The sequence below is a fragment of the Pygocentrus nattereri genome, chromosome 25, assembly GCF_015220715.1.
Source record: "Pygocentrus nattereri isolate fPygNat1 chromosome 25, fPygNat1.pri, whole genome shotgun sequence".
Taxonomy (NCBI): domain Eukaryota; kingdom Metazoa; phylum Chordata; class Actinopteri; order Characiformes; family Serrasalmidae; genus Pygocentrus; species Pygocentrus nattereri.
The window spans coordinates 7,780,985-7,806,314 of NC_051235.1; the positions used below are offsets into that span (position 1 = coordinate 7,780,985).

At 41.3% G+C, this 25,330-nt stretch overlaps 1 protein-coding gene across 3 annotated transcripts; it reads left to right on the plus strand.

Moving 5' to 3' along the window:
• Window positions 1-6,463: 6,463 nt before the first annotated feature.
• Window positions 6,464-16,043, plus strand: dnal4b (dynein, axonemal, light chain 4b). Of its 3 annotated transcripts, none has more exons than XM_017713209.2 (4): window positions 6,464-6,558; window positions 8,245-8,326; window positions 12,317-12,400; window positions 14,168-16,043. In XM_017713209.2, exons 2-4 carry the CDS (start codon window positions 8,255-8,257, stop codon window positions 14,330-14,332), a joined length of 321 nt encoding a protein of 106 aa, XP_017568698.1. In that variant the 5' UTR covers window positions 6,464-6,558; window positions 8,245-8,254; the 3' UTR covers window positions 14,333-16,043. The 3 variants fall into 3 exon arrangements, with proteins under 3 accessions (XP_017568698.1, XP_017568699.1, XP_017568700.1); XM_017713210.2 differs by lacking the exon at window positions 6,464-6,558 and adding an exon at window positions 6,570-6,719; XM_017713211.2 differs by lacking the exon at window positions 6,464-6,558 and adding an exon at window positions 6,726-6,820.
• The last annotated feature ends 9,287 nt before the right edge of the window (window positions 16,044-25,330 follow it).

Consider the following 25,330-nt stretch of genomic DNA (forward strand, 5'->3'; position numbering starts at 1 on the left):
CCACTCGATCAAGCTGAACAGTGTTCATCTTTATTATAAGAGCTTCACTTGTTATGTGTCACATCTCACGTGGTAACCAATCAAAAAAGAGGTTAAAACTGGACCAGAGAGGCAACCTGGGGTTCCGTAGGTCATAAAAACCTATATATACACGGGCTGAGTAGGAACCTGGAGTCAGATTCACAAAAGCGTCTTAAGAAAGAAGATGTGAAGAAGTGAAGAAAGAAGAAGTGTTTTTTCTTCACTTCATACTTAAGAAAAAAGTTATGAAGAATTTTTTTTCTTCAGTTTTTCTTGAAAACAGTTTGCCTCATTCATCAATATCAATAACAGATTACATAAGGTGTAGTTCTGCGGTTCATCTGTAACAGTGACTCCATCATTGTTGTTGCATATGTTGTTCACATGTAACTACACAGTTATTAGATACACTCAATATTAAGTGGGACCATCACATTTCAAGTGGGCAGGGCATGATAAAAACAGCACAAGCTGCAAATGTTGATTCGCCTTTCAGCCCTATGAGCAAGTGTTTCTAATACAGAGGCCAGTGAATGTGTAGGAATTCAGTCAGAGCTGTAATAACATCAGGAAGAATATCAGCTTATTGTTTATCTTACTGCTGGAGTAAGTCCCAAACCCAACACACACACCCACACACGTGACCCACATTCTGCTGGCCTCCGCTGTAAATCTATCCAGGAACAGAAAATCCTCACTAATCCTCAAAACTGAAATCAAAGCTTGGTCTCAGAGATAAGCACACACAGAGTCCTCCCGTGACCCAGGTGGGTGTTTTACATCTCTGATCTAAGCTGACTGAATGTCCCCTGTATGCACTCAAAAGACACCAGCAGCTAGAGCCACACCACACAAAGCCATTAACGAAAACTAGAGCAAACGATAACCTGCCAACGGGATGAGCGCCACGTTCGTGTTAAAATAGGCAACGATATCTAGTTCCTCACATCTCCCTAAACATCTCAGAAATAGAAAGAAATACTCTTCATCCTCGTACTGAGTCTCAGATTACTACCAACACATCCTTCTCAAGGGGCCTAGGTGAGAGACAGACATATATGGAGTCCTTGCATCTTATTATTGTGCTTGTAAACTGAATCTTGGATGCTTATGTGGTGCCAACGTACCTTAATTCACGTTTCCTTTACTGCTTTCAACCTTTCGTTTTTATAAAGAGGTGATTTATTCTAAGGCCTCATTTGCTTCTTATTCTATTTCCTTTCTCATCATTGTTTTTGAGCCCACTAGATGATGCATCACACACATTGTATTCCTTGCAGGAGGCCTTCGGGGCGACTTCATGTGCTCGGCCTGGAATATAACATTCACAGGTCACACACAGTGGAACACAAATCATCGGCATCACATGGTTCCATGAGGTGCAGTGGATTGATTTTATATGACTGATAAAGAATATATACATATATATACGACAATCTTTTTTTGTATGTGAATAGATTATTGTCTTCTTTAAGATCATCTTTATCAGTCATATAAAATCAAGGCTTTTTCACTCTATATATTCTTACTACAAAGATTTAGATGAAAAAGGCCATTGACAGTAGCATATATATATATATATATATATATATATATATATATATATATATGAGAACACCTTCAAAATGGTAACTTTACAGGAGAAGGAAGAAACATGCTTTACTTTTAATGCAAGTCAATGGAACCAGACTTTTTTCCTAGTTAATTTTTGGCCACTTCTTTTGATCCATACATCATGAGATTTACAAACAATGTAAAAGGCTACTGGCATGTTCAAAAAATGTCAAAAACTGAAAAACACCAAAAATGGAGATACAAGGTTCCGACAGACTGCTGTTGTGCAGATATTACTTAGGTTGTGTGTGTGTGTGTGTGTGTGTGTGTGTGTGTGTGTGTGGTGCTGATACAAGCGTATCAAACACAGCTTAGTAGGCCAATAACACCTGACCAACTCCTCAGCAATGTGTTTACTTAGTCATCATTTATTTGAAAGGTACTAAAAGAAGAAAGTGACAATAAGCATCGCATGCAAAACAGGTTACACGACCAAACTAATGTTAGTCAGTGCAATGGTGCTGAAGATATCTCAGCAGCACCTTTCACAAAGCTAGAATTTACCACAACCGTCACTCTGGGTTTGTTCTGAACCGTTTTACTGGAGTTTTCATTCATAGTGTTTAAGTGCACAGAGATGGTTGCTAAATAGAGAGTGGTTTAGAATCAGGTCTGTCATTATTTTATATTACATTATATTACAAACACTCAATTATGCTCCACAAGATGACTTCAGTTTAGACCGTGGATTGTAAATGAATCTGCCAGGCAGAGAAGAACCATAGTTGAGCTGTGGGCTGTGTGTTTGACACCCCTGAGCTAGCGGATGTCTAATGCGGACTGGGCATACGGCAAAGACAGTGTCGGACTTTGCACACCGATCAATGTAGTGCAATCAATATAGGGAAAAAAAACTGAAGCAACCTAAAGCAACTGAAGTCCTGCAGTGATATTTCACAATCTGCTTGAATGCATTCAATGTCAGTGTGGGTAATTAGGAGAGCTGGGAGAATTCATGCTGGGCCGGGTGTGAGGTAGAAACTCACTCCTATAAGCCTCATGAACAATAAATCTTACATCTGACCAGCCACTTCAATAAAACCACCTACTTGTTTTTACACTCATTGTCCATTTATCAGCTCCACTTACTGTATAGCTGCACTTTGTAGTTCTACAGTTACAGACTGTAGTCCATCTGTTTCTCTGATGCTTTGTTAGTCCCCTTTTACCCTGTTCTTCAGTGCTCAGGACCCCCATGGACCCTCACAGAGCAGGTAGTATTTGGGTGGTGGATTCTTAATTATTATTAATGTGATGGTGGTGTGTAGTGTGTGTTGTGCTGGTAAGAGTGGATCAGAAGCAGTAGTGCTGCTGGAGTTTTGTGTCCACTCACTGTCCACTCTATTAGACACTCCTACCTTGTCAGTCCACCTTGTAGATGTAAAGTCAGAGACGACAGCTCATCTGGTGCTGCACCGTTTGTGTTGGTCATCCTCTAGTCCTTCATCAGCGGACACAAGTCGCTGTTGCCTGGATACTTTTGGTTGGTGGACTATTCACAGTCCAGCAGTGACACTGAGGTGTTTAAAAACTCCAGCAGCACTTCTGTGTCTGATCCACTCATACCAGTGCAACACACACTAACACACCACCACGTCAGTGTTACTGCAGTGCTGAGAATGATCTACCACCCAAAGAGTACCTGCGCTGTGAGGCTCCATGGGGGTCCTGACCACTGAAGAACAGGGTAACAAAGTACCAGAGAAACAGATGGACTACAGTCTGTAACTGTAGAGCTGCAAAGTTCACCGGTATAGTAAGTGGAGCTGATCAAGACGAGTGTAGAAACAAGGTGGTTTTCATGAAGTGTCCAGTCAGTGTATATCTGTAGTAATTTAGGGGTTAAACCAGTGGCCCAACTCAAGTGCAAGAGCCTTGGTTTGCCGACTGTAACTGAGTCTTGCATAGTGGGCAGAGATTAGATGAAACTGAAGATGACTTCTTCTTCTCATTTCCCGTTCCACCTTAAATGGTATAGCAGTTATATTCATATTAATACATATTACTGTGTAACTGCTGCATTGGTTAAGGTGGAACACAATAATTCAGCATAATGGTGTGAATAATGGGAAGTTGTGGGCTGCAGGTTAGGGAACCAGCCCTGTGACCGAAAAGGCGCCAGTCCGATCCCCTGAGCCGACAGGGCATGACTGAAGCACCTTTGACCAAGACATCTGACCCCCAACTGTTCCCTGGGTGCTGTGGACAGGGCTGCCCACCGCTCCGGGCAAGTGTGCTCATTGCCCCCCAGTGTGTGTGTGCTCACTAGTGTGTATGTGGTGTTTCACTGCATGGATGGGTTAAATCTGGAGGTGAATTTTCCCTGTTGTGGGACAAATAAGGGTCACTTAATCTGACACTGGCTGATACAACAGGCCGTGCTCCACAGAGTGCATTACTGTTCTTTTTCATTACCATTATAGCATTTTTTGGCAAGAACTGCAAAAAAACTCAAGAAACAACCAAAAACTACTCAAGGTGGACATCCGAGCAGGTGGCCAGTGAGAAATGCTGATCTTAACAAACCTAGCTAGCATTAGTTTGAATCATATTGCCTGTCATGTTTATAGGAGATTGAAGATAAAAGCTTTCACCAGTTTTCATTTTATCACTAGTGAGGCACTTTGGGCCACTGAGAGTGTAGCATATAAATAATAAATAATATTATTTTGCACAAAGGCTGTGTGTGTGTAGAGTTCGAGGTGGGCTGGTCTGCATCATGTAAGTCCCGGTATGAAAACAAGCCCAACTCTGGCCCTGGATACGTGCCAGATGCGTGTCTAAGCTCTCTCGTGCTGTCAGGTCAGAACTGCAGTGAGGGATATCTGGAGCAGCAGCAGAATCACCTGCAGCAGGCAGATGTGGCAGCATCACAAATTTAGGTCAGGCAAGCCAAAGAGCGAGAGAGAGAAAGGTTTATGCTGAGCGTCACTGAAATTCTCATCGATAGTCAACACAGAATCAGAATCACAATCTTTGTTTGCCAAGTACAACAAAATATCTCTTTTATATATTGGAAAATATAGACTCACTGTGTATTTAAAGAGCACTTTATTATGACTAATTACTAATAGCGGGTAGGGCCTCCCTTTGCTTTCAAAACAGCCTCAATTTGTCATAGCATGGATTCCACAAGATGTTGGAAACATTAATTTGAGATTCTGGTCCATGTAGACATTCATTCATGGCATTTGGCTGACGCTCTTATCCAGAGCGACTTACAATTTGAGCGTTTTTTTACACAGGTAGGCGAAGGTAGTGTTGGGAGTCTTGTCCAAGGACTCTTATTGGTATAGTGTAGGGTGCTTACCCAGGCAGGGGGTTGAACTCCAATCTACAGCATAGAAGGCAGAGGTGTTACCCAGTACACCAACCAACCACTAGACATGATTTCATCAATCAATTCCAGCTAATTTTTCAGGTGGTGTGAATCTCCCATTCTACCACATCCTAAAGATGTTCTATTGGATTGAGAGCTGGTGACTGGGATGGCCACTGAAGGACACTGGACTCATCGTCGTGTTCATAAAACCAGCTTGAGGTGATTTTACCTTGTGAAATTTTGCATTATCGTGCTGGAAGTAGCCATGTGAAGACAGTAAATTGTGGCCATGAACAGATGCACATGGTCAGCAACAATATTCAAATGGGCTGTGGAATTAAAACAATGATTCATTAGTATTAATGGATGTGTGCCAAGAATACATTCCCTGCACCATTACACCACCTCCACCAGCCTGTCCTGTTGAAACAACGTGGACTGGGTCCCTGGATTCATGCCAAATTCTGACCTTACCGAGCAGGCTATGTTTGCACAGTCTTCAGCTGTCCAGTTTTGGTGAGTCTGTACCCACTGCAACCTCAGCTTTCTGTTCTGGCTGACAGAAGTGGAACCCACCGTCTTCTGCTGTTGTAGCCCATCCACCTCAAAGTTTGACATGTTGTGCATTTTGAGATGCTTTTCTGCTCATCACAATCACGCAGACTGGTTATCCAGGTTACCGTAGCCTTTCTATCAGCTGAAATCAGTCTGGCCATTCTTCGCTGACCTCTCCCATCAATAAGGCATTTCGGTCCATAGAACTGCCACTCACTGGATGTTTTAATCCAGTTATTGCACCATCATGAGTAAAATCCAGAGACTGTTGTGTGTGAAAATCCCAGAAGATCAGCAGTTATAGAATAACAAAATAAACACTCAAGCCAGCCCATCTGGCTCCATCAATCACGCTATGGGCAAAATCAGAGATTATGATTATTTTATGCGCTGCTACTACATGATTGGCTAATTAGATAATCGCATGAATGCGTAGGTGTGCATGTGCTCCTAATAAAGTGCTCGGTTAATGCATATATTTAAAACCTTGTATCTCCAGACACAGCAGTGCTCCTGGAGTTTTTTTTAACACCTCATTGTCTCTGCTGGACTGAGAATAGTCCACCCACCAAATCCATCCAGGCAACAGCGTCTTCTGGACAGGGTTCTGTGACCACTGATGAAGGACTAGAGGATGACCAACACAAACTGTGCAGCAGCAGATGAGCTGTTGTCTCTGACTTCACATCTACAAGGTGGACCAACAAGGTGGGCGTGTCTAATAGGGTGGATTATTTATTTAATCATTTGCAATCAAAAAAATAATTCAATAAACCTTATGCCAGGATTTTCTGACATAAAAGTAACTTGGGGAAAAATTATACTATAGTCACATTACCTATCAATATTGTAAAATATATACAGATTTTTTTATTGTTGTGGTCATCGACGTCATCGTGCTTTAAAACACGATTGGCTGAGATTGATAGCGCGCCGCCGGTGGGCGGGGTCTTTCCAGGCGCTCTCCCGTTGCTATGGTTAAAATGTCTCCTTAACGACGCAGCTGGTTGCCAGGGGCCTCGGAGTTCCGTTGTCGTTGTTAACACGTAAGCTGAGGTTCTAGATAACTTGAATTCGGTCTCGTTTTCTGTTTCTGAACGTCGCAGGTGTTAAACAAGCCGTTTGCGGCGCGATACACGTCTGAGTAAAGCTGTACACGCAGCCGCGAGGGAGTGCAGCTCCTTACTGCAGATCCAGCTTGCTCCTGGTCAGTTAGCCAGCTAGCATGCGTGCTAACGCAACCCTATCAATGCCTGTTCTTTTAATTTGATGTGCTGCGTGGGTCATAACTGCCCTCGACCTCGACAGGTGGGCACAGCTTAACGTTAACTGTAGATACCGGTTCATTTAGTTCATTTAGCAAATCAACAGCTCATTTTTCAGCATTCATGATGGGTTAGCTTAGCTCGCTAGCTTGGCTAGCATTCATAGAGTGTCTTCGTTTTGTTGAATATAACGTAATTCCCCAGCTTCTCTAAATAACTGCTCCAGATTTTCTAAAATCCCTGGCTTGGTTTTTTTAAGAGGTTTGGTCACCTTAGCCACAAAAGTAGGCTGGTGCTGTGTAGCACAAGGTTAAGACATATAGGTTATCTGTTAGTACTGTCCTGCTTTAGTAATGCAGTAGTACTGAAATCCCACTGTGTCCTTACAAACGACATTTCAAAAATCCCATTAAAAAGTTGTGGTCAGTCAGCAAAACCATGTAGTAACAGGTATGCCAGCATGTAGTCTTGTGTAAATTGCTGTGTCCTGCTTCTCTCTCTCTCTCCCTGTGGGTGACCATAGGAACCAAACCCATGTTCTTCACTTAGCAGAACCCAAACAGTGTTCTCTCTACGATAAGACAATAATACAAGGCCCCTAATGTTAAATTGTGATCATTTTTAAAATAACACTTGGCTATAAATTAATATACAGTATCAATGTTGTAATTTGTCGCCTCAATATAATAATTTGTAGCCTCAATATGGTAATTTGTGTCCTCAGTATAGTAACGCGTGGTCTCCATATATTATTTTTGGCATCAGTATAGAAGCTCATGCTTGCAATATATTAATTTGTGGCCTCAACGTATTAAAAAGTAATCAGGATGTCATCTTTGGGGTTCTGGATGCAGATGAATGAGAACCTGGGTTTCGTTTAAAGGGCCGTGAATACGTTTCAAACTTTAGATTTTAAGGAACGTTTTGTCATTAGGTAGTGAACGCAGAAGTAAGGCAGGGAGCTGACATTACGTCTAGAAGGCCGACTATCTTTTTGAGCTATAAACTTGTAGTAACTGTCCTCAAATCATAACTACAATATAACGAATGAACTCAAATGGCAGAGATGACTTATCAGATGCGGAGGGCAACAAGATGACGGCTGAAGTCAGCAAGGAAGCTTAGCTGGCTTTGGCTTCTTTTCTCTGGCCATCTCTGGTCGGTGTGCTGAATAAAGATAGATTTCCCAAGTTTATATGAGGCACTTGCATAGTGCATGCTGGGAATTGTAGTGTGAAAACACTGATGAATAAAAAAAACATGAAAATGGTCTAAACTTGTGAATTTGGTCAAACCAGTAAGGCTAAAGGGCCGTGATGACTAGTTTTAGGCTGGAATGCCACTGTTATTCAGTCGTAGGATCAAGCCACTGGTGCTAAGTGTCGTTTTGTTAACAATATCTGTTTCTGTTCTTAGAAACTTTACAAGTTGTAACCTTTAACCGTTTTTGCGTATTTCTTTCTACAGAACTAAGAACATGGCAGAAACGGCTGAGAGCAAGAAGGATGAAGCAGACTATAAGAGACTACACAGTTTTCCTCTGATTAGGGTGAGAAGCCACACCCTCCTTATTCAGCTCTCAAGACTAGGCCTGAACGATGGTTCAGTTTTCTATTGAAATTGCAGTTTGCCTGCGTTATCTACTACTTTGCACAAGCTAATTTTAAGAGAGGAAAATCTAATCTAATAACACAAAGCTTGTCAACCAATCAGAAACAACTCATGTGCTGTGCGCATGAACACAGTCATAGTTACCTGGCAGTCTGGGATGTTAAATGGCTACGTTAAAGCCAGAAAATGTGGACACATTAGTCTTCTTGGCCTAAAAAAAGGCCTGGACCTCAATTTACAGAAAATGATCACAATTAAATTCACAATCAAAATACTGGTCAGAAAAGTTGCAATTAAATTTTAATTGGCCCAAATTGTTCAACCTTCCTTAAGAAGGTGCCATGTAACATTTTATGTCAAGTTAGAAGAAGTGAAAGCACATTAACGTTGTCCATATGGTCATACAACAGTCCATTAGTGATTCGCTACCTTTACCTCACTACCTAAACCTTCATGCACTTCAGTTCAATTGCGGTCCCTCACATTTAGTCCCAAATTCCTATTTTGGGCTTTCATTTTATTCTGATCTGTTGGTTCAGCAGCTGACACCTCTTATTTTCAGGTGTGAGCATTTGATTTTAGAGGAAAAGAATCCAAAAAAGAGCACAATAGCAATGGCAAATAACAAACTTCAGTTCCTGATAGATGCTGGAGGTACCAAGATGCTCCACCGCAGGTCTGTAGTACTTCAGTTTTTTTGACCTGCTATATTATTTACTGAACTTGTTTTTGGTACCTGCATCTAGTCTTCTGGTTAACGTAAGTAACAATGTGAAGTCGCAGTACTTTTGCAGGAGTAGAGTTTTTGGCTGTTCTACCAAGAGTGGAGGAGATGTGTCACCTTATCTTGTTATAGGTGTGTTAATGTACCATAGACTATTAGTTTGCTAATAAAGTGTAAGGTAAAGCATACACAGTTCTCTGTAGGGAGGCACGCATCTCTCAACTTCTTTACGGCAGATTTATTTACTAGCTTGCTCTTTTTTTTAAAGCAAAGCTCAAAATGTGTGGGCTTAGTGAACTCATGAAAAACACTAGTACATTTCCGTTACTTAATTAGTCAAAACTGCAGTGTAAATGTCATTATTTGCTGGAAAAAACTGGATGGAAATGGAAAATCTGTTTAAATTAGATTCATCAGATAAAGAGCTACGTTAAAAGTGAGAAAAGTTGCGACATAGATCAGCCAAATAAAAAGAATAAATTGACTGGTTGCCTTTTTTGAGCTTAAACATGATCATTCTGATCTTGACCATTTTCAAATTTTGATGTTTCTGATCACACATCCCTAATGCTGTTATAATATGTGTGGGCAAATTGCGCCCAGGCCTCTGTGTGCATTTTACCATGTTCTGAATGCACATTTTTAATCACAGAGTAGTCCAGTATCCCAACAAGAACATTGTTTCCATGCAATGAGCATAAGAGGCAATCCATATCTGATGGTTCAGGTTCAGATGAACCTGGATTCGGGCGACTGGGGTCCTGAGTTCTCCCCTTGTCTGTGTGTGTTTCCTCCCATAGCCCAAAGCCATGCAGTCAGGCCAATTGGACACGCTAAATTGCCCCTAGGTGTGAATGTATGTGTCTGCACTGGCGACCTGTCCAGCCTTCTGCCCAGTGGCTGCTGGGATAGGCTCCAGCAGAGAATAAGTGGCTGAGATAGTGTGTGTGTGTGTGTGTGTGTGTTTAGGCATATGATTTAACACACTACCAGTAAATTCAGAGTTGCACAATTTAATACTGGAGAAATGTGAGTCATATTTGTGTTTGAAATATTTCCATATATAGTTGTGTGTAGGTGTAGCCGTTTCACTAAACGTGAGAAACAATATCAGCTACTTGTGATTCTGCATCTCGGTGGTTCAGTGTTCACTCCAGGTTCACCAAACAGCCAAGAGATGACACGTCACATGACTAAATCAAACGTCATACTTTCACTGGATTAGTGGACAAGAGAATGAAGTTCACTGGGTGGTTTAAAACTTTGAGCCAGGCATCAAGTACATTACTGAAGAAAGGCTTAGCAACAGTTAAAAACTCAAACACAGTATATAGTAAAGAACCCTAGATGAATGAATGGTGGTGACAGCTGGAAAAACATATAAAAAGATGAAAAAGAAAATGCTGTAAATATGTAAATTACACCTTATGGAAGACTTTAGAGCAAGAACAATATAGTGAATCAAAAATACAAGCTATTTTTTAACTAGTGGAGTAACTGAAAATATGAAGAGAATACATGACTTTTTTCGTTTTTTATTCCTAACTGAAATTGGATGTGGCTTTATACTGAATACTGTACTCTTGAATACTAAGATGAGTTATAGACGTACAGTCAAGTCAGTAAGTATTTGGACATTGACACCGTTTTTGTCTCTGTTCAACACCACAGTGAATTTAAAATGCAGCAATCTTTCAGCTTTAATCCAAGGGGTTTCGCAATAAAATTGCATTGACTGGTTAGAACGTTTTTACATTTCCCTCCATTTCCACAGCATAGCATTTGGACAGACTAACAATTATAAATGCAGGGATTATTTTTAATGCTTTGTGCTTAATGCACTCAATGTCTGCCTGAAGTCTGGAACCTATGGACATCACCAAATTCCTCCCTGGAGATGCTGTGCCAGGCCTTTACTGCAGCTGTCTTTCTGTCTTAAGTTTTGTCTTTAGTAAGTGAAAGTCATGCTCAATTGGGTTATGATCAGGTGACTGATGACTATTTACAATCCATTTCTTTGCCATAAGAAACTCTTGGGTTGCTTTATGGTATGTTTTGGGTCATTATCCATCTGTACTGTGAATCAGTTTTGCAGCATTTGACTGAATCTGAGCAGATAGTATAGGTCTGTACACTTCACAATTCATCCTCCTATTTCTGTCAGCAGTCACATCGTCAATAAACACCAGTAACCCGGTGCCATTGGCTGCCATGCATGCCCATGCCGCAACACTACCTCTGTTTGGCATGTTTGATGATGTATGCTTCAGATCGTGAGCCATTTCTTTTCTTCTCTATACTTATCCCTTCCCATCATTCTGATACAAGTTAGTTGTTCCAGAGCTGGGAAGACTTTTTTTAGCTACATCTAATCTAGCCTTTCGGTTCTTGAGTGTTACCAGTGGTTTGTGTCTTGAGGTAAACCCTCTGCTTTTCGTTCGTGAAGGTGTCTCTTGATTGTAAACTTTGATACATCAACCACCTCTGGAATATCCTTAACCTCACTGGATGTTGTTGTCCAGACCTTTTACACCCATAATTTGTTGAGGAAGGACAAAACAAGCCACACCTGGCCATGAACTGTTTATGTCAACTGTCCAATTACTTTTGAGCCTGTGAAAATGAAGAGTCTGTCATTCCTAAACAATTACTGCAGTATCTTTCGTTAAAGCCCTTGATTTAAAGCTGAACCTCTATAGTTTTTTGACTGCTTCATTTTAAAGCATCTGAGGTGGTGCACAGAGGCAAAATTACCAAAAAAATGGGTCGATGTACAAATACTTCCGGACCTGAATGTATATTTTCATCCACAATGTTGTGAAATGTTGTGGCTTTAAGACAGATTTCTATTTCAGAAGCCTATAAAAGAATAATTTGAACCAGTAAAGTAGTTCGTGTGGGTGTAACTGTAGCCACCGGTTCCAAACAGAAGAACAGAGTGGACATCCGTTCACAGAGAATGACACACATGGTAGTGTGGTCACAGTTAACTGAGGCATCGGATTAGGACACCAGAAAGGTGGGAGTGATATATCTCGCCACTTTAGGTGTGATGCTTGGTGTGACATGACAGGTTTTGTGCTATTTAAGGAATCTTTCTCTCTGTCTGTGTCTCAGTTGTCTCCCTCTCTTTCCTGTCTCTCACTTTACAGAGTCTCAGCACTATCACTCCCTCATTCTGCATCTCTTTTTTTTGTCTTGCAGCACACAGACATGCCAGAGGAAATGAGAGTGGAGACCATGGAGCTGTGTGTCACAGCGTGTGAGAAATTTGCCACAAATAATGAGGTGTGTTTTCTGTCACCACCTGTCATTATCCACTGATTTTTCCAAAATTATGCCTATTTCAGTCGATCAAACATCATGTGAAATCTTAGAGGAATGTATCAAATCAGATTTCTATACAGTGGTGAAGGAATAAATCAGGGGGCACAATATCTGCAGGGCAAATATAGGCAATTTATTTGATGACAGAATGTTTCTTGGTGTTCTAATAAGCATGGATGTCCCTGAAAAAGACGTTGTCTTGAAGGCAGCATATGTTGCTCCAAAATGTGTTTAGCGTTTGATGCTTTCACGCATGTGTAAGTTACCCACTAATACCTCTGTCCTGTACCATGACAGGTGCTGGCTTTTGAAGTTTACAACAGTAGCCATCTGAATTGTCCTTTTCATCGCTGACCCAGTGAACGAACGTCCATTATTTCCATAAACAATCTGAAAGGCCAACTTGTCAGAGCACTGTACACGTGTTTCAGCATGCCTCAGTCCATTTCAGATAAGCTTGAGTCCAGAGAAGGCGGCGTTTCTGGATGTTGTTAACCTCACAATGTTTCTCACCACTGCCCTCAGCAACATGTCATGGAACCCATGATGCGTATCAATGATAGTCACTTTTTACAAGCACTTAATTCCGATTTTTTTAGTAATCAATTCAACACATTTACATGCACTTGGGTAATCAGCTGGAAAACTCCAGGCCTAACTGGAAAATCCAGGCATACGTAGGTGAGGTAGTAATAGAAATTCTGCTTTGCAACAGGCCAATAACCTCACAGAAGACAACATAACGTTAAACATACCATAAAATTTAAACACCATGTTGCAGCCTTTTTTTAAACATTGTGTCACTTTACCAGAAAATATGAATAAACGTGACCTAGAAGCTGAAAATATTCAAACTCTTTCATTAAGCAGGTAGTGGGTTTCAACGCCGCTCCGGAAGTGTTTTGTTGCCATCTTGCAGGACAGCACTTTGTTTTTGCCCACAGATTGATAAAAAGGAAAGAAATCAGAGTAAGGATGTATGTGCACTGAGAAATCCCATTACCAAGGTAAAATCCAGCTCTCTTTATCGGATTTCTAAAAATCTGATAACGGCCTAAATCCAGTCTAAAATCACTAGGCCTATATGCTGTTTACCTGGCCACTTGAATAATCAGATAATTGCAAAAATCCAGCTATGGTTAAATCTTAATGCAAACCAACACAATAAATGTTTTCTCTGCTTTTTACTCACATGCAGTTGCTGTGCTTTGAGCTGTAAAAAAAAAGAATTGCAGTCAGCTCACATAATTGTGATCAGATGATTATTAGATGATTAGAACACATTATGTTGGATGCATTTTCTGCCCCATACATGTGTTTTAAGGGACAATGATGTCCAGGGTGTGAACCTTTTTGACCAGTGCCTCTGGTTGTTCCTGAGACTGGACAGGTTCTTGACTAAAAAGCAGCAGAAGTGACAGAAGTGGTTGGATTGTGATGGGATGCTAAATAAAGTATTGAATTATTGATGAGTTGTTTGATCAAAAACATTGATCAAGTCAATGAGTTATTCTCTCAGCTCTATTTGTGTAATTTGTAACCATTCAATGCATTCTCTCTCTCTCTCTTTCTCTGTCTCTCTCTCTCTCTCTCTCTCTCTCTTTCTCTCTCTCTCTATCTCTCTCTCTCTCTCTCTCTCTCTCTCTCTCTCTCTCTCTCTCTCTCTCTCTTTCTCTTTCTCTCTCTCTCTCTCTCTCTCTCTCTCTCTCTCTCTCTCTCTGTTTTTAGAGTGCTGCTAAGATGATAAAGGAGTCAATGGACAAGAAGTTTGGCAGCTCGTGGCATGTGGTGATCGGAGAGGGCTTCGGCTTTGAGATCACGCATGAGGTGAAGAACCTTCTCTACATGTTCTTTGGGGGAAGTCTTGCCGTGTGTGTATGGAAATGCTCCTAACACACACACACCCCCCCACGTACTTCATAAAGCACAAACACTGCTAAAGACAAATCTTCCAATCTGAGCTGTGGCACACACTCAGTCAAGCGCCAGTCAAGTTTTTCTTGTTCTAACTAGGGCTGCAACAATCGAATGTTTTTTTTTTTTTTTCTTCCAATTTTATCTCAGATATTCAAATGTTAAATACATAAAAGGAAAGCACAAGATAATTTTTCATTTAATCATTAGCACGAAACGAGTCATTTTATTAATACAGTTGAAATGCTACAAGTTCGTGGAAAAACATCACAGTTAAACAATTGTTATCATAGCAACGCGTCAGTGATGAGAAGAGCAGGAGAGCAGACGAAACATCGTCTTTTTAACCACATTGTCTTATAAACTGAAAACTTTTTGGTCAACTTTTTTTTCAGTGAGCAAAAGAGTAACTATGTTTTAGACTTTATGTTGGTTTTCAAGCCATTCAAAAATGCTTTATACATGAGCATTGTCTTATCTACTGGTGCCGTTTTAATTAGTTTTTTACTGCTTTGGACGGACAGCTTGCTAACCAGTGCGCTTCCATTTATTCACGGAAATAAACGTTTTTTTCTTATCATTTTCACTGGCTGCGCTTTTTGAGCTAGAACTACAAAACATTGCAGGATCATAGATCCTATACAGGAATAGTTGGCTTGCACTTTTGGGAACCTTCATTTAAATAAAGTATTTTCCTATAGGAAATGAATGGTGGAATGCGCATTAAATATATACGCACATATTAGCAACCGCCTTGGACACCATAGAAATGGCCTAGCAAGATCTTAGCAATGACCTGGGAAACCATAGTTATGGCCTAGCAACACCTTAGCAACCACCTGGGATACCATAGCAACAGCCTAGCAACACCTTAACAGCCACTTGGGATTCCATAGCAACAGCCTAGGAATACCTTAATAACTGTTTGGCAATGGACTAGCAACACCTTAGCAACCACATGGGATGCCATAGCAATGGCCTAGCAGCACCTTAATAGCTGCCTGGCATTCCATGACAGTGGCCTAGCAACACCTTAGCAACCACCTGGGATGCCATAGGAACACCTTAGCTACCACTTGGGATACAATAGCAATGGCTTTAACAAGCCAGTTTAAAGTTCATTCACAAAAATCCCCCTCTTCATGTTGCCTTTCTGGTTTTTTAACATTTTAATTGAAGTTATTGATTTTATTGAATATTTGTTGCAGCCCCAGTTCTAACACGTCTTTCTCAAATCAAGCCCTTAGTAAGTTCAGGTCATTATGTTCAATGTAGAGTGAATGCATGACACTGCAGTGCTCTGGATGTCTGTGTACAGGTATGTGCACATGTGCATCGTCACCATTGCGTTTACAGAAATGCATCATTGGTACAAACAGTTGATTATTTTTCCTGGTGAGATTTTATCAGGAGAAATATGACATTTCACGTTTTCTGGTTCTCCGTCCAACGACTGTCACTCTCCGTACTGCCAGACCATCTGGATATTCATCTCTGTCTCTGGTCAGCTGTCTCTCTCACTCTGTTTTTCTCTCTCGCCCCCCCCACCCCCTCTCCGATTGTCCCCCGCCCTAAATATCTGTCAAATCTGTATTTTTATAAGAAATATATTTTTCCAGTCTTCTGTGAATAATTCATGTATATATTTTATAGAAAGTTATTGTAAGTTTTGTATATTTTGTGAAATTGTTTGCACCGTTTCGTTAATTAAAAGATCATTTGACTTTTTAATATTGTTGCTTTATTTGTGTTTATTCGTTCTGCCGTTTAAATGTTTGTATTTCAACTAATTAGTAGAAAGCTGACCAGATCTGTGGATGATTCTATACCAGCTGAGAATAAGACACTGAGAATGTAGTTGTAATGACATTAATATCCAGAATGTCTCATATTTGAAACGTTATGATCCAATCTCAGGCTGATAACATCAGTAAATGGCTATAAATAAATAACGATATTAGATTGTTGAGCATTTTTGATATTACATTACTTATCATTTTATCTTAATGTTTCTAGGGTGTGATGTTTCCAGGATCTTATGTTTCTAGGGCCCTATTTTCCTAAGGCTCTGTGCTCCCAGGGCACTTTGCTCCTCCTTTGTAAATTTACAGGGACTCTGTTCCCATAAGCCCATGTTTCAGCCTCTTGTTGCCTCAATCATGTGCCCTCAACATGAAAAATAAGACTAATTCTCAAAAATTCTGATATTTTTACATACATTCTGATATACAGTACTATGCGAAAGTTGTAGGCATCCAGACAAACAACTGACCTCAGCAGTGGGTTTATCACAATATACATTAGAATAAAGTCATATTCATAGTTCAAATAAACATATAAACAATAAAAAGTAACAAGAATTTCTTGGGTCCATATTTTTCTTTGACACCTTCACAGCTGCCACAGAGACTTATTAATATTATTAATTACATCATGAGCACAATTTACTGAAGCACTGATTGGATAGATTCTCTTATGTTTTTAATCATGATTTTGTTTGAACCTCACAATATTAGCGATTACCAAAGCCTGCAATCATGCAAACATTGAGATCTTTAAGCACCTCGTCAGTGACCGTGTTTACCTTCTGTTCTAGTGCTGTTTCTGACTTGCCCACACCATTTCCCATTTGGCGAATCCGTGATGCCCACAAACTTGGCCATAAATCATTGCTATCTGACGCAACATCCATTCAAAACTATGGCATTCAGATTTGTTACTTTACTGTGCTAAAGGCTCCACAACTAGCAACAACAACAAAACCACACCAGACAAAGCTAATATTGACTAAATGTATGTGTGCTACACTCTGATCACTCACAAAAACCGGATGCATTACAGAAACATGAGGTCCACTAAACACAGGAGACTGAGAACATAGGGTCCTGGGAACATTGAATTCTAGGAAGATGGGACCCTGGAAACATAAGACCGTGGCAACATAAGACTCTGAAAACATAGGGCCCTGGGAATATAGAACCCAGAGAACAAAGGCCCCTGGGAACATAAGGTCCTGGTAACCTGCACCCAGAGAACAAAAGAACATGGGAATATAGAACCCAGAGAACAAAGGCCCCTGGGAACATAGGAAAAGAAGAACACAAGAACCTGAGAACGTAGGACCCAAGGAACTTAAGACCCTGGAAACATAGAACCCTGGCAATATAATCAAATCAAATTTATTTGTATAGCGCTTTTTACAACGGATGTTGTCACAAAGCAGCTTTACAGAATTTCGGAAAAGAATATAAGAACAATATAAGACTCTGAGAACATAGAAAAATGGGAACATAGGACCCAGGGAACATAAGATCCTGGTAACCTGCACCCAGAAAGCAAAAGAACATGGGAATATAGAACCCAGAGAACAAAGGAACATGGGACTATAGAACCCAGAGAACAAAGGCCCCTGGGAACATAGGAAAAGAAGAACACAAGAACCTGAGAACATAGGACCCAAGGAACTTAAGACCCTGGAAACATAGAACTCTGGTAGTTACAAAGTCTTGTGTAAGTGAATTAATGTGCATTTCCATTAAAAATGGCTCTTTCTTGCCCCCTATGACCTTTGGTGACCTTAGCATGCTAATGATGACCTTAGGAACCCTTTCATAGGTTTCCTTGATGTGTCATTGTGAAGATTAATGCAACATATGAAGAGCCGAGAAAATGTAGGTCCCTGGGAATATAGAACACTAAGGACATGGGGCCTTGGGAATATAGAGCCCTAGGGACACAGGGCCCTGGGAATATAGATGCCTGGGAATATAGAACCCTGGGGACATAGGGTCCTGGGAACGTAGAAGCCTAGAGACATGTGGCTCTGGGAATATATAACACTAGGGACACAGGGCCCTGGAAATATAGATCCCTGGGAATAGAGAACCCTAGGGACATAGGGTCCTGGGAATATAGAACACTAGCATGGCACCCTGGGAACAGTGAATCCTGGGAAGATGGGACCCTGGAAACATAGGACTGTGGCAACATAAGACTGAAAACATAGGGCCCTGGGAATATGGGACCCAGAGAACAAAGCCCCCTGGGAACACAGGAAAATAAAAACACAAGAACCTGAGAACATAGGACCCAAGGAACGTAAGACCCTGGAAACATAGAACCCTGGCAACATAAGACTCTGAGAACATAGAAAAATGGGAACATAAGAAAATAGAAACAAAGGGCCCTGACAATGCAAGAATAAGAGAATATAGGACCCAGGGAACATAAGGTTCCGGTAACCTGCACCCGGAAGACAAAGGAACGTGGGAACATAGGAAAATGAAAACAAACAACACTGGAAACATAGGACCCTGTAAACATAGGCTCCTAGGAACATAGGATCCTAAAATCATAGGAACCTGGGAATACAGGCCCCTAGAAACATATCGCTGTTGTCGGAAGAAAACCTCGTATCTCCAAAATGGTAACTTTACAGGAAAAGGAAAAAACCTACTTTACTTTTAAGGTAAGCCAATGAAACCAGACTTTTTTCCAAGTCATTTTGGGTCACTTCTTTTGTTCCATTCATCATGGAATTTCCATGCAATGTAAAGGACAACAGCCATTTCAAAAACGGAGTTATGAAGTTTTCTTCCGACAACAGCGATATTGTCCTGGGAATGTAGGTAGAGCGTAGGCCACTGAAGATGAGTCGGAAAATTGAGATTGATGTGCACAGACCGTGAGAAGGCCAGTCATTAATGTGCGATGTGTTTGGAGCAGCTTTCTTTAAAAGACATGTGGAAAGAAAAGCAAACCAGGCCACAAAACAAGTTGAATAGGTTGATTAAAACAATTATAGCTTTAAATGAAAGGTTTCATTCAACTTTATCTTACTTGAGTTCAGCCGACAAGAAAAAAGCTTAGGAACCCCAGGCTTTGACCCAACACATCAAAATAAGGGACATGTCTCACTCTCACTATCCTGTCGGTAGTATAAGCCATCAACTCTCAGCCTTTCCCCACAGTCCCCCTGGACACTTTGAGTGTGTTGGGTGGAGTTTGGAGACAGGTCTTGTTTACAGAGTGTTGCACAGCTGAATGTAGCAATCTGATTCTGAGCATCTGTGTATTTAGAGAGATACACAGTGTCAGGTCAAGGCACCCTTTTGGCCTGCGTTCCCACTTTTCCTGTCATGCACATACAGACAAGGGAGCGGGAAATCTGGTAAAAATACACCGATCAGCCATACCATTAAGACCACCTCCTCGTTTCTATACTCATCGTCCATTTTATCAGCCCCACTTACTATATAGGTGCACTTTGTAGTTCTACAACGTGTGAGTGTGTGAGTGACTGTCTGTGTCTGTCTGTCTGCCCTGCGATGGACTGGCGACCTGTCCAGGGTGTATCCTGCCTTCCGCCCGATGACTGCTGGGATAGGCTCCAGCACCCCCCCACCCACGACCCTGACGGAGAAGCGGCTTAGAAAATGGATGGATGGATGGATGGATTGTAGTTCTACAGTTACAGACTGTAGTCCATCTGTTTCTCTGATACTTTGTTAGCCCCCTTTTACCCTGTTCTTCAGGGTCAGGACCCCTATGGACCCTCACAGAGCAGGTACTGTTTGGGTGGTGGATCATTCTCAACACTGCTGTAACACTGATGTGGTGGTGGTGGTGTGTTAGTGTGTGTTGTCCTGGTATGAGTGCATCAGACACCAGCAGTGCTGCTGGAGTTTTTAAACACTGTGTCCACTCACTGTCCACTCTATTAGACACTCCTACCTCGTCAGTCCGCCTTGTAGATGTAAAGTCAGAGACGACAGCTCATCTGCTGCTGCACAGTTTGTGTTGGTCATCCTCTAGTCCTGCCCACAGGATTGGTTGGTGGACTATTCTCATTTCAGCAGTGACCCTGAGGTGTTTAAAAACTCCAGCAGCACTGCTGTGTCTGATCCACTCAGACCAGTGCAACACACACTAACACACTACCTTATCGGTGTTACTGCAGTACTGAGAATGATCCACCACCCAAACAGTACCTGCTCTGTGAGGGTCCATGGAGGTCCTGACCACTGAAGAACAGGGTAAAAGGGGACTAACAATGTATCAGAGAAACAGATGGACTAGAGTTTGTAAGTGTAGACCTACAAAGCACCTGTATAGTAAGTGGAGCTGATCAAATGGACAATGAGCGACTTGACAGACCAGCATGTACCTCTTTCTCTAGGTTTTTGCTTCATATCTTCAGTGCAAGGATTCTTCCTCTTCCTCTCTGCTGCAGTGAACCCTGTGCAGGTCGATTTGTTCTATTATAGATGGAGTTCTTTCTGGGTGTTTAATCTCTGCTTTCTGAAAAATTCATGCACACCGTCTTTACCCTCTGCTCCACTCTACGCAGTCTCTCCCTCTCGCACAAACTACACAGTGTACCATCAGAAATCTGGCTGGCTTTGACATCATTCCCTTTTTTGAGCGTTTGAGCGTTTGAGAGCTGTTACAAAGCAGCAATCTTTGCCTGATGGCATGGGGCCAACTCTGAGATCCACTGTGCAAACATCAGGTTCCTAACACACACACACAAAGAGGAAGAGAGACATGCTGGTAGAAACAGGCACACAGAGGGAAGAATAGAGAGGCAGATACATATTTAATGCTTTCTGTGCAAGAGATTTTCTTCATTTCAGGCAGAGGAGGTGGCTATTGAAGCCATGATGTGCACTTCATTACTGCCAAAATGCTGTCACAATGACAAGGAAGAGGCACAATGACATTCATTTGAAATGGTAATGAAATAAATTATGTAATCGAGCAGTAATTGTTCCTTTAGATGTTTCATCCTTGAGGGCCGGTTGTGGGAATTTATGTGCAGAAAGACTCTGAACCCAGCGGCGTCACACTCAACCTCCACGGGGTGGTTGTCATGGTGATTCGGTCATCAGACCTATAGATGCTGACACCCAGTGGTATGCAAGCCTGTCCGTGCCACTTCCATCTAGAAAGATAGCCGAACCCATTGTGGCTCCTGATCTTTCTGTAGACTAGAGGGACTGCTGGTCTCTCTGGAGACTTTAACAAGCAAGAGAAGAGACACCAGTCCTGCTGTAAACCCCAGGAACTGCTGGTCTATGTGTTGGCAACAGGGAGTTGTTGGTATTTCTGAAAAAGAAGAGAAAATGATAGATCTTACATTTCACAATAACTCTGCTGGTCTCTCTGTAGACTATAGGGACTACCGGTCTCTCTGCAACCAAGAATGCACAGCAAGTCTTGCTGTAGACAACACTGCTAGTCTTTGTGTTGGCAAGAGGTTGGTCTGTGCAGAGTAGAGTGAATGTTAGATGTTCCAGTACACAGTAACACTGCTGGTCTCACTGTAGACTATAGATTTTCTATAGCTTATAGAGACTACTACTGGTCTCTCTGGACACTTGAACAACAAAGAGAAGAGATACTGCAAGCCTCATAGACCAGATGAACTGCTAGCCTTTGTGTTGGCAAGGAGTTGTTGGTTTCTGCCAAGTAGAGAGAATGTTAGGTCTTCCAGTACACAATAAACCTGCTTGTCTCACTGTGATAGGTGGACAGTAATGAAGTAAATGTAATTGGTTAGTGTGCTTAAGAATTTTTTCGTGTGTCTGTACTTTTACTGAAGTTTGTGCATTTTGGGCACCTTTTTCCTTTCACTCCACTACATCTCAGAGTCTAATATCCGACTTTTTCCTCCGCTACATTTTCAAAAATCTGTCGTTCCTTTTGGTTTCTGTGTGTATAAAAATGTAACATGTCTAAACGAAAGAAGCGCAAAGCCAGAGCACCAATCAGGGCCCAGCGGTCACTTTGTTTAGAGCTGGTTTTGACCTGTTGGTCATACCGACCCAGTGCAGCACACGGTTCAATGTCAGCGCAGCAGCGTAAAACTTTGGGAGAGTCTGTTCAACATAAATGATGAACTAACCTAACTTTGTGTAAATAGAGCACAATATAGAAATATGTCCACATATGCAGTCGAGACTGACGCGGCTTTTTTCTGAATTTCTACAAACACCATTTCATTTTATAGTAAATGAGTTTGGGCTGGTTTATGTTTATGAACAGACGCCTACAGATCAACATAGTAAAGGAGCTCATCTGTGATCCTGAGTTTAAAGCCAGTTTTTATTCAACTTAAACTTGGAACTAAGTTGTAAATAAATCTGAAACTGAAACTTTGTTTGTGTGTAAAAAGTGATTTCAGAGCCACTCGGTTCTCCCTGATGGAAACTGTTTACCTTCAGTGTTTTGTGCTTCTGATCATTTTAATAGACGTCAGCGTCACTAATTAATGAAGTTCTATTAAAAGACTGGTTTACCAAGAGAGACGCTGGAGGACTTTCACCTGAAATGAGTTCATGAAGCCAGTCTTGTTATAAAAATGATAACAGGACATCAGAGCCAGAATTACTCTTTTAGTACTTTTACTTTATACTTAAGTACATTTGAAGGTAAATACTTTAGTACTTTTACTCAAGTGGAGGTCTAAACGGAGGAACTTCTACGTTTACTGGAGTAATATTTTACCTTGGGTGTCTCTACTTTAACTTAAGTAGATGATTTGTGTACTTTGTCCACCACTGCTCGTTGTAGACTATAGAGACTACTGGTCTCTCTGTAGACTTAAAAAGAATGCTAGTGTCTGGTCTCTCTCTACAGAGTACAACCAAGAAGAGAGATACTGCTAGTCTCATTGTAGACCTGTGGTACTGTTGTCAAGAGGTGGTTGTTGGTCTTTCTACAGAATAGAGAGAATGTTAGGTATTCCAATACACAACAACTCTGCTGGTCTCACTGTGGACTATATAGACTACTGGTCTGTCTTTAGACAACAGTGAAAACTGAACTTTGTGTAGAGGCATAGGGGTCTTTCTATAAAGAATTTTTCACAGGTAAGTAATATATGAACATTAAATAAATTTAATAAAACCAATCAGCTCACTCCTACATTCTTAACGGTGGTCTGGTCTTCTGTCTCAAATGGAGGCATCAAAGCAGGATGGAAAGGAGTGTTTAGGGGATGTTTATGGACTAATATCTCATTCTAGCATATAACAATGTTTATTGAGATTTGTATATGGACCAATATGTGTAAAAAGGTCTGTACATGACTTGGGGGCATTCATCGACATTTATAAAAACTGAATTGTTTTCACTTTATGGTCTGAAAAATATGTTGCAGGTAGTCTGCATATAACTTGTGCATCATTTGTAAAACATAACCATGAAAATCACTGCTTTGCTAATGTTTACCAAGTTTACTGGTCTTTCTATAGACTAGAACAGTGGTTCTCAACCCTAGTTTTGTAGTTGTCCCCCACTTTAATAATCAGCTAATTTACAAGCCTTTCCTGGGTTGACGTGTGTCTTTGAGCATGGAAGACACTAGAATGTGCAGGTTAGGGGTATAACTGGAAATCACTGGACAACACTGTTGGTCTCTATAAATAAAAGTTTATTATTGGTCTTTATGTCAACTAGATTGACCCCCACAGTTGGTCACACTGGCTGTAGAGAGTTTTGTAGGTCAAAGGAACTGCAGGTCTATTTTTTGGCTTCCTTTTTCTTTCCTTTGAATAGAAGGACTACTGCTCTCTCTTTAGACTAAAGGGGCTGCTGGTCTCTCTTCAGACTAGAGGGCTTGCTGCAGATAAGAGGGATAGCTGGGCTAACATTAATCAAGCATGGTAGAGTAACAATACTGGTCTAAGACCAGATCTCTTCCATGTAGTCCTCTTTAGTGCTATGCAAAAAGTACAAATGAGTTGATGAATATGAGCGCTGAATATGAGGGCCCGAGTCCAGCACACCAAGTAAAACTGATGAATTGAATCCGTTGTTACCTGAGCAGTAAATTAATCACCAAACTCTCTGGGAATCTGGCTCTCCGGGACTGGAGTTCTCCACCCCTGCTGTAGACCATAAGGTGTACTAGTCGACACCGGGAACGAGTGTCCAGTCTTATTTGCAAATCATTCTAAATAAGCTGGCATACACCTGATTCGACTTTGATCAGTTGGTCTTCAAACAACTGACCATGTGTGCCCCTGCTTTGTTGGAATGAAAACCTGCAGCCACACCATCCCTTTTGCAGATATGACTGGACACCCCTGATGTAGAGACTCATGTAGATGCTATAGATCTCCTAGATAAACTAGGATAAATAGATAAACTGCTATTCTTTAAGAGACTTTAAGAGTTTCTCTTTTGCTTGTGGGCACTTCTTCAGACTTTCTGGTCTCGTAATCTTGCTGTGGCCTGAGTTATGGGAGGATTGACTGTATTGTATTTTTGGAGAAAACAGCCAGCATGGGGCCTCCATATCGTTCTTTGTATTGACTTCAGCGCCTGAAGGTATTCTGCAATGTGCTCTGAGTGTGTGAAACACTGCCAATGGCACACACACACAGGCAATATGACAACAGGGACAAGTAAACACACATCAGTTCAGATCGGCCTAACCTGGCAGTCCTTCTCTCTGTTTGAGGAAGAGAAAGAGGGAAAGAAGGTGAACAAACAGGCAAATATAGCAATGCGTGATAGCAGGACTCTCTCTCTTTATTGAGGAACTCTCGGTGGAGAAGAGTGGTGCCACAGAGGCAGATACATTCATGAGGTATGTTCAAGAACACTGGAAGTCTTCATCATCATCCACTGCTCCTGTCAGACTATGTCTTTGTGTTGGTTTTGTGGTAGGTTTGGGAGCTGATTTGATGACCAGGTGATCATGTACATCAGCGGTCACCACTTTCTTTCTGGAGATCAACCTTCTTGCATGTCTAACTCAAACGCACCTCTTTCAGGTAATGAAGGACTTCTGAAAGTAATAATTATGAGGATCTGGTGGGTTGATTAAGGTTGGATCTGACATCTGCAGGAAGGTGGATCTACGGGGTCCGGATTGGAGACCACTGATGTAGATGAAATGCAGTATGTTACTTTACCCTGTTCTACCTATTAGAGAAGTGACAGGCTTCTGTTTGTCTCTCTGCCAGT

What these genes read in the sequence shown, in the direction of transcription:
- dnal4b (XM_017713209.2), top strand. Translation starts at nt 8,255, where the DNA reads ATGGCAGAAACGGCTGAGAGCAAGAAGGATGAAGCAGACTATAAGAGA. An exon ending in ACAGTTTTCCTCTGATTAGG is followed by an intron (nt 8,327 to 12,316) that starts GTGAGAAGCCAC and finishes TTTGTCTTGCAG; the next exon opens with CACACAGACATGCCAGAGGA. An exon ending in AATTTGCCACAAATAATGAG is followed by an intron (nt 12,401 to 14,167) that starts GTGTGTTTTCTG and finishes CTCTGTTTTTAG; the next exon opens with AGTGCTGCTAAGATGATAAA.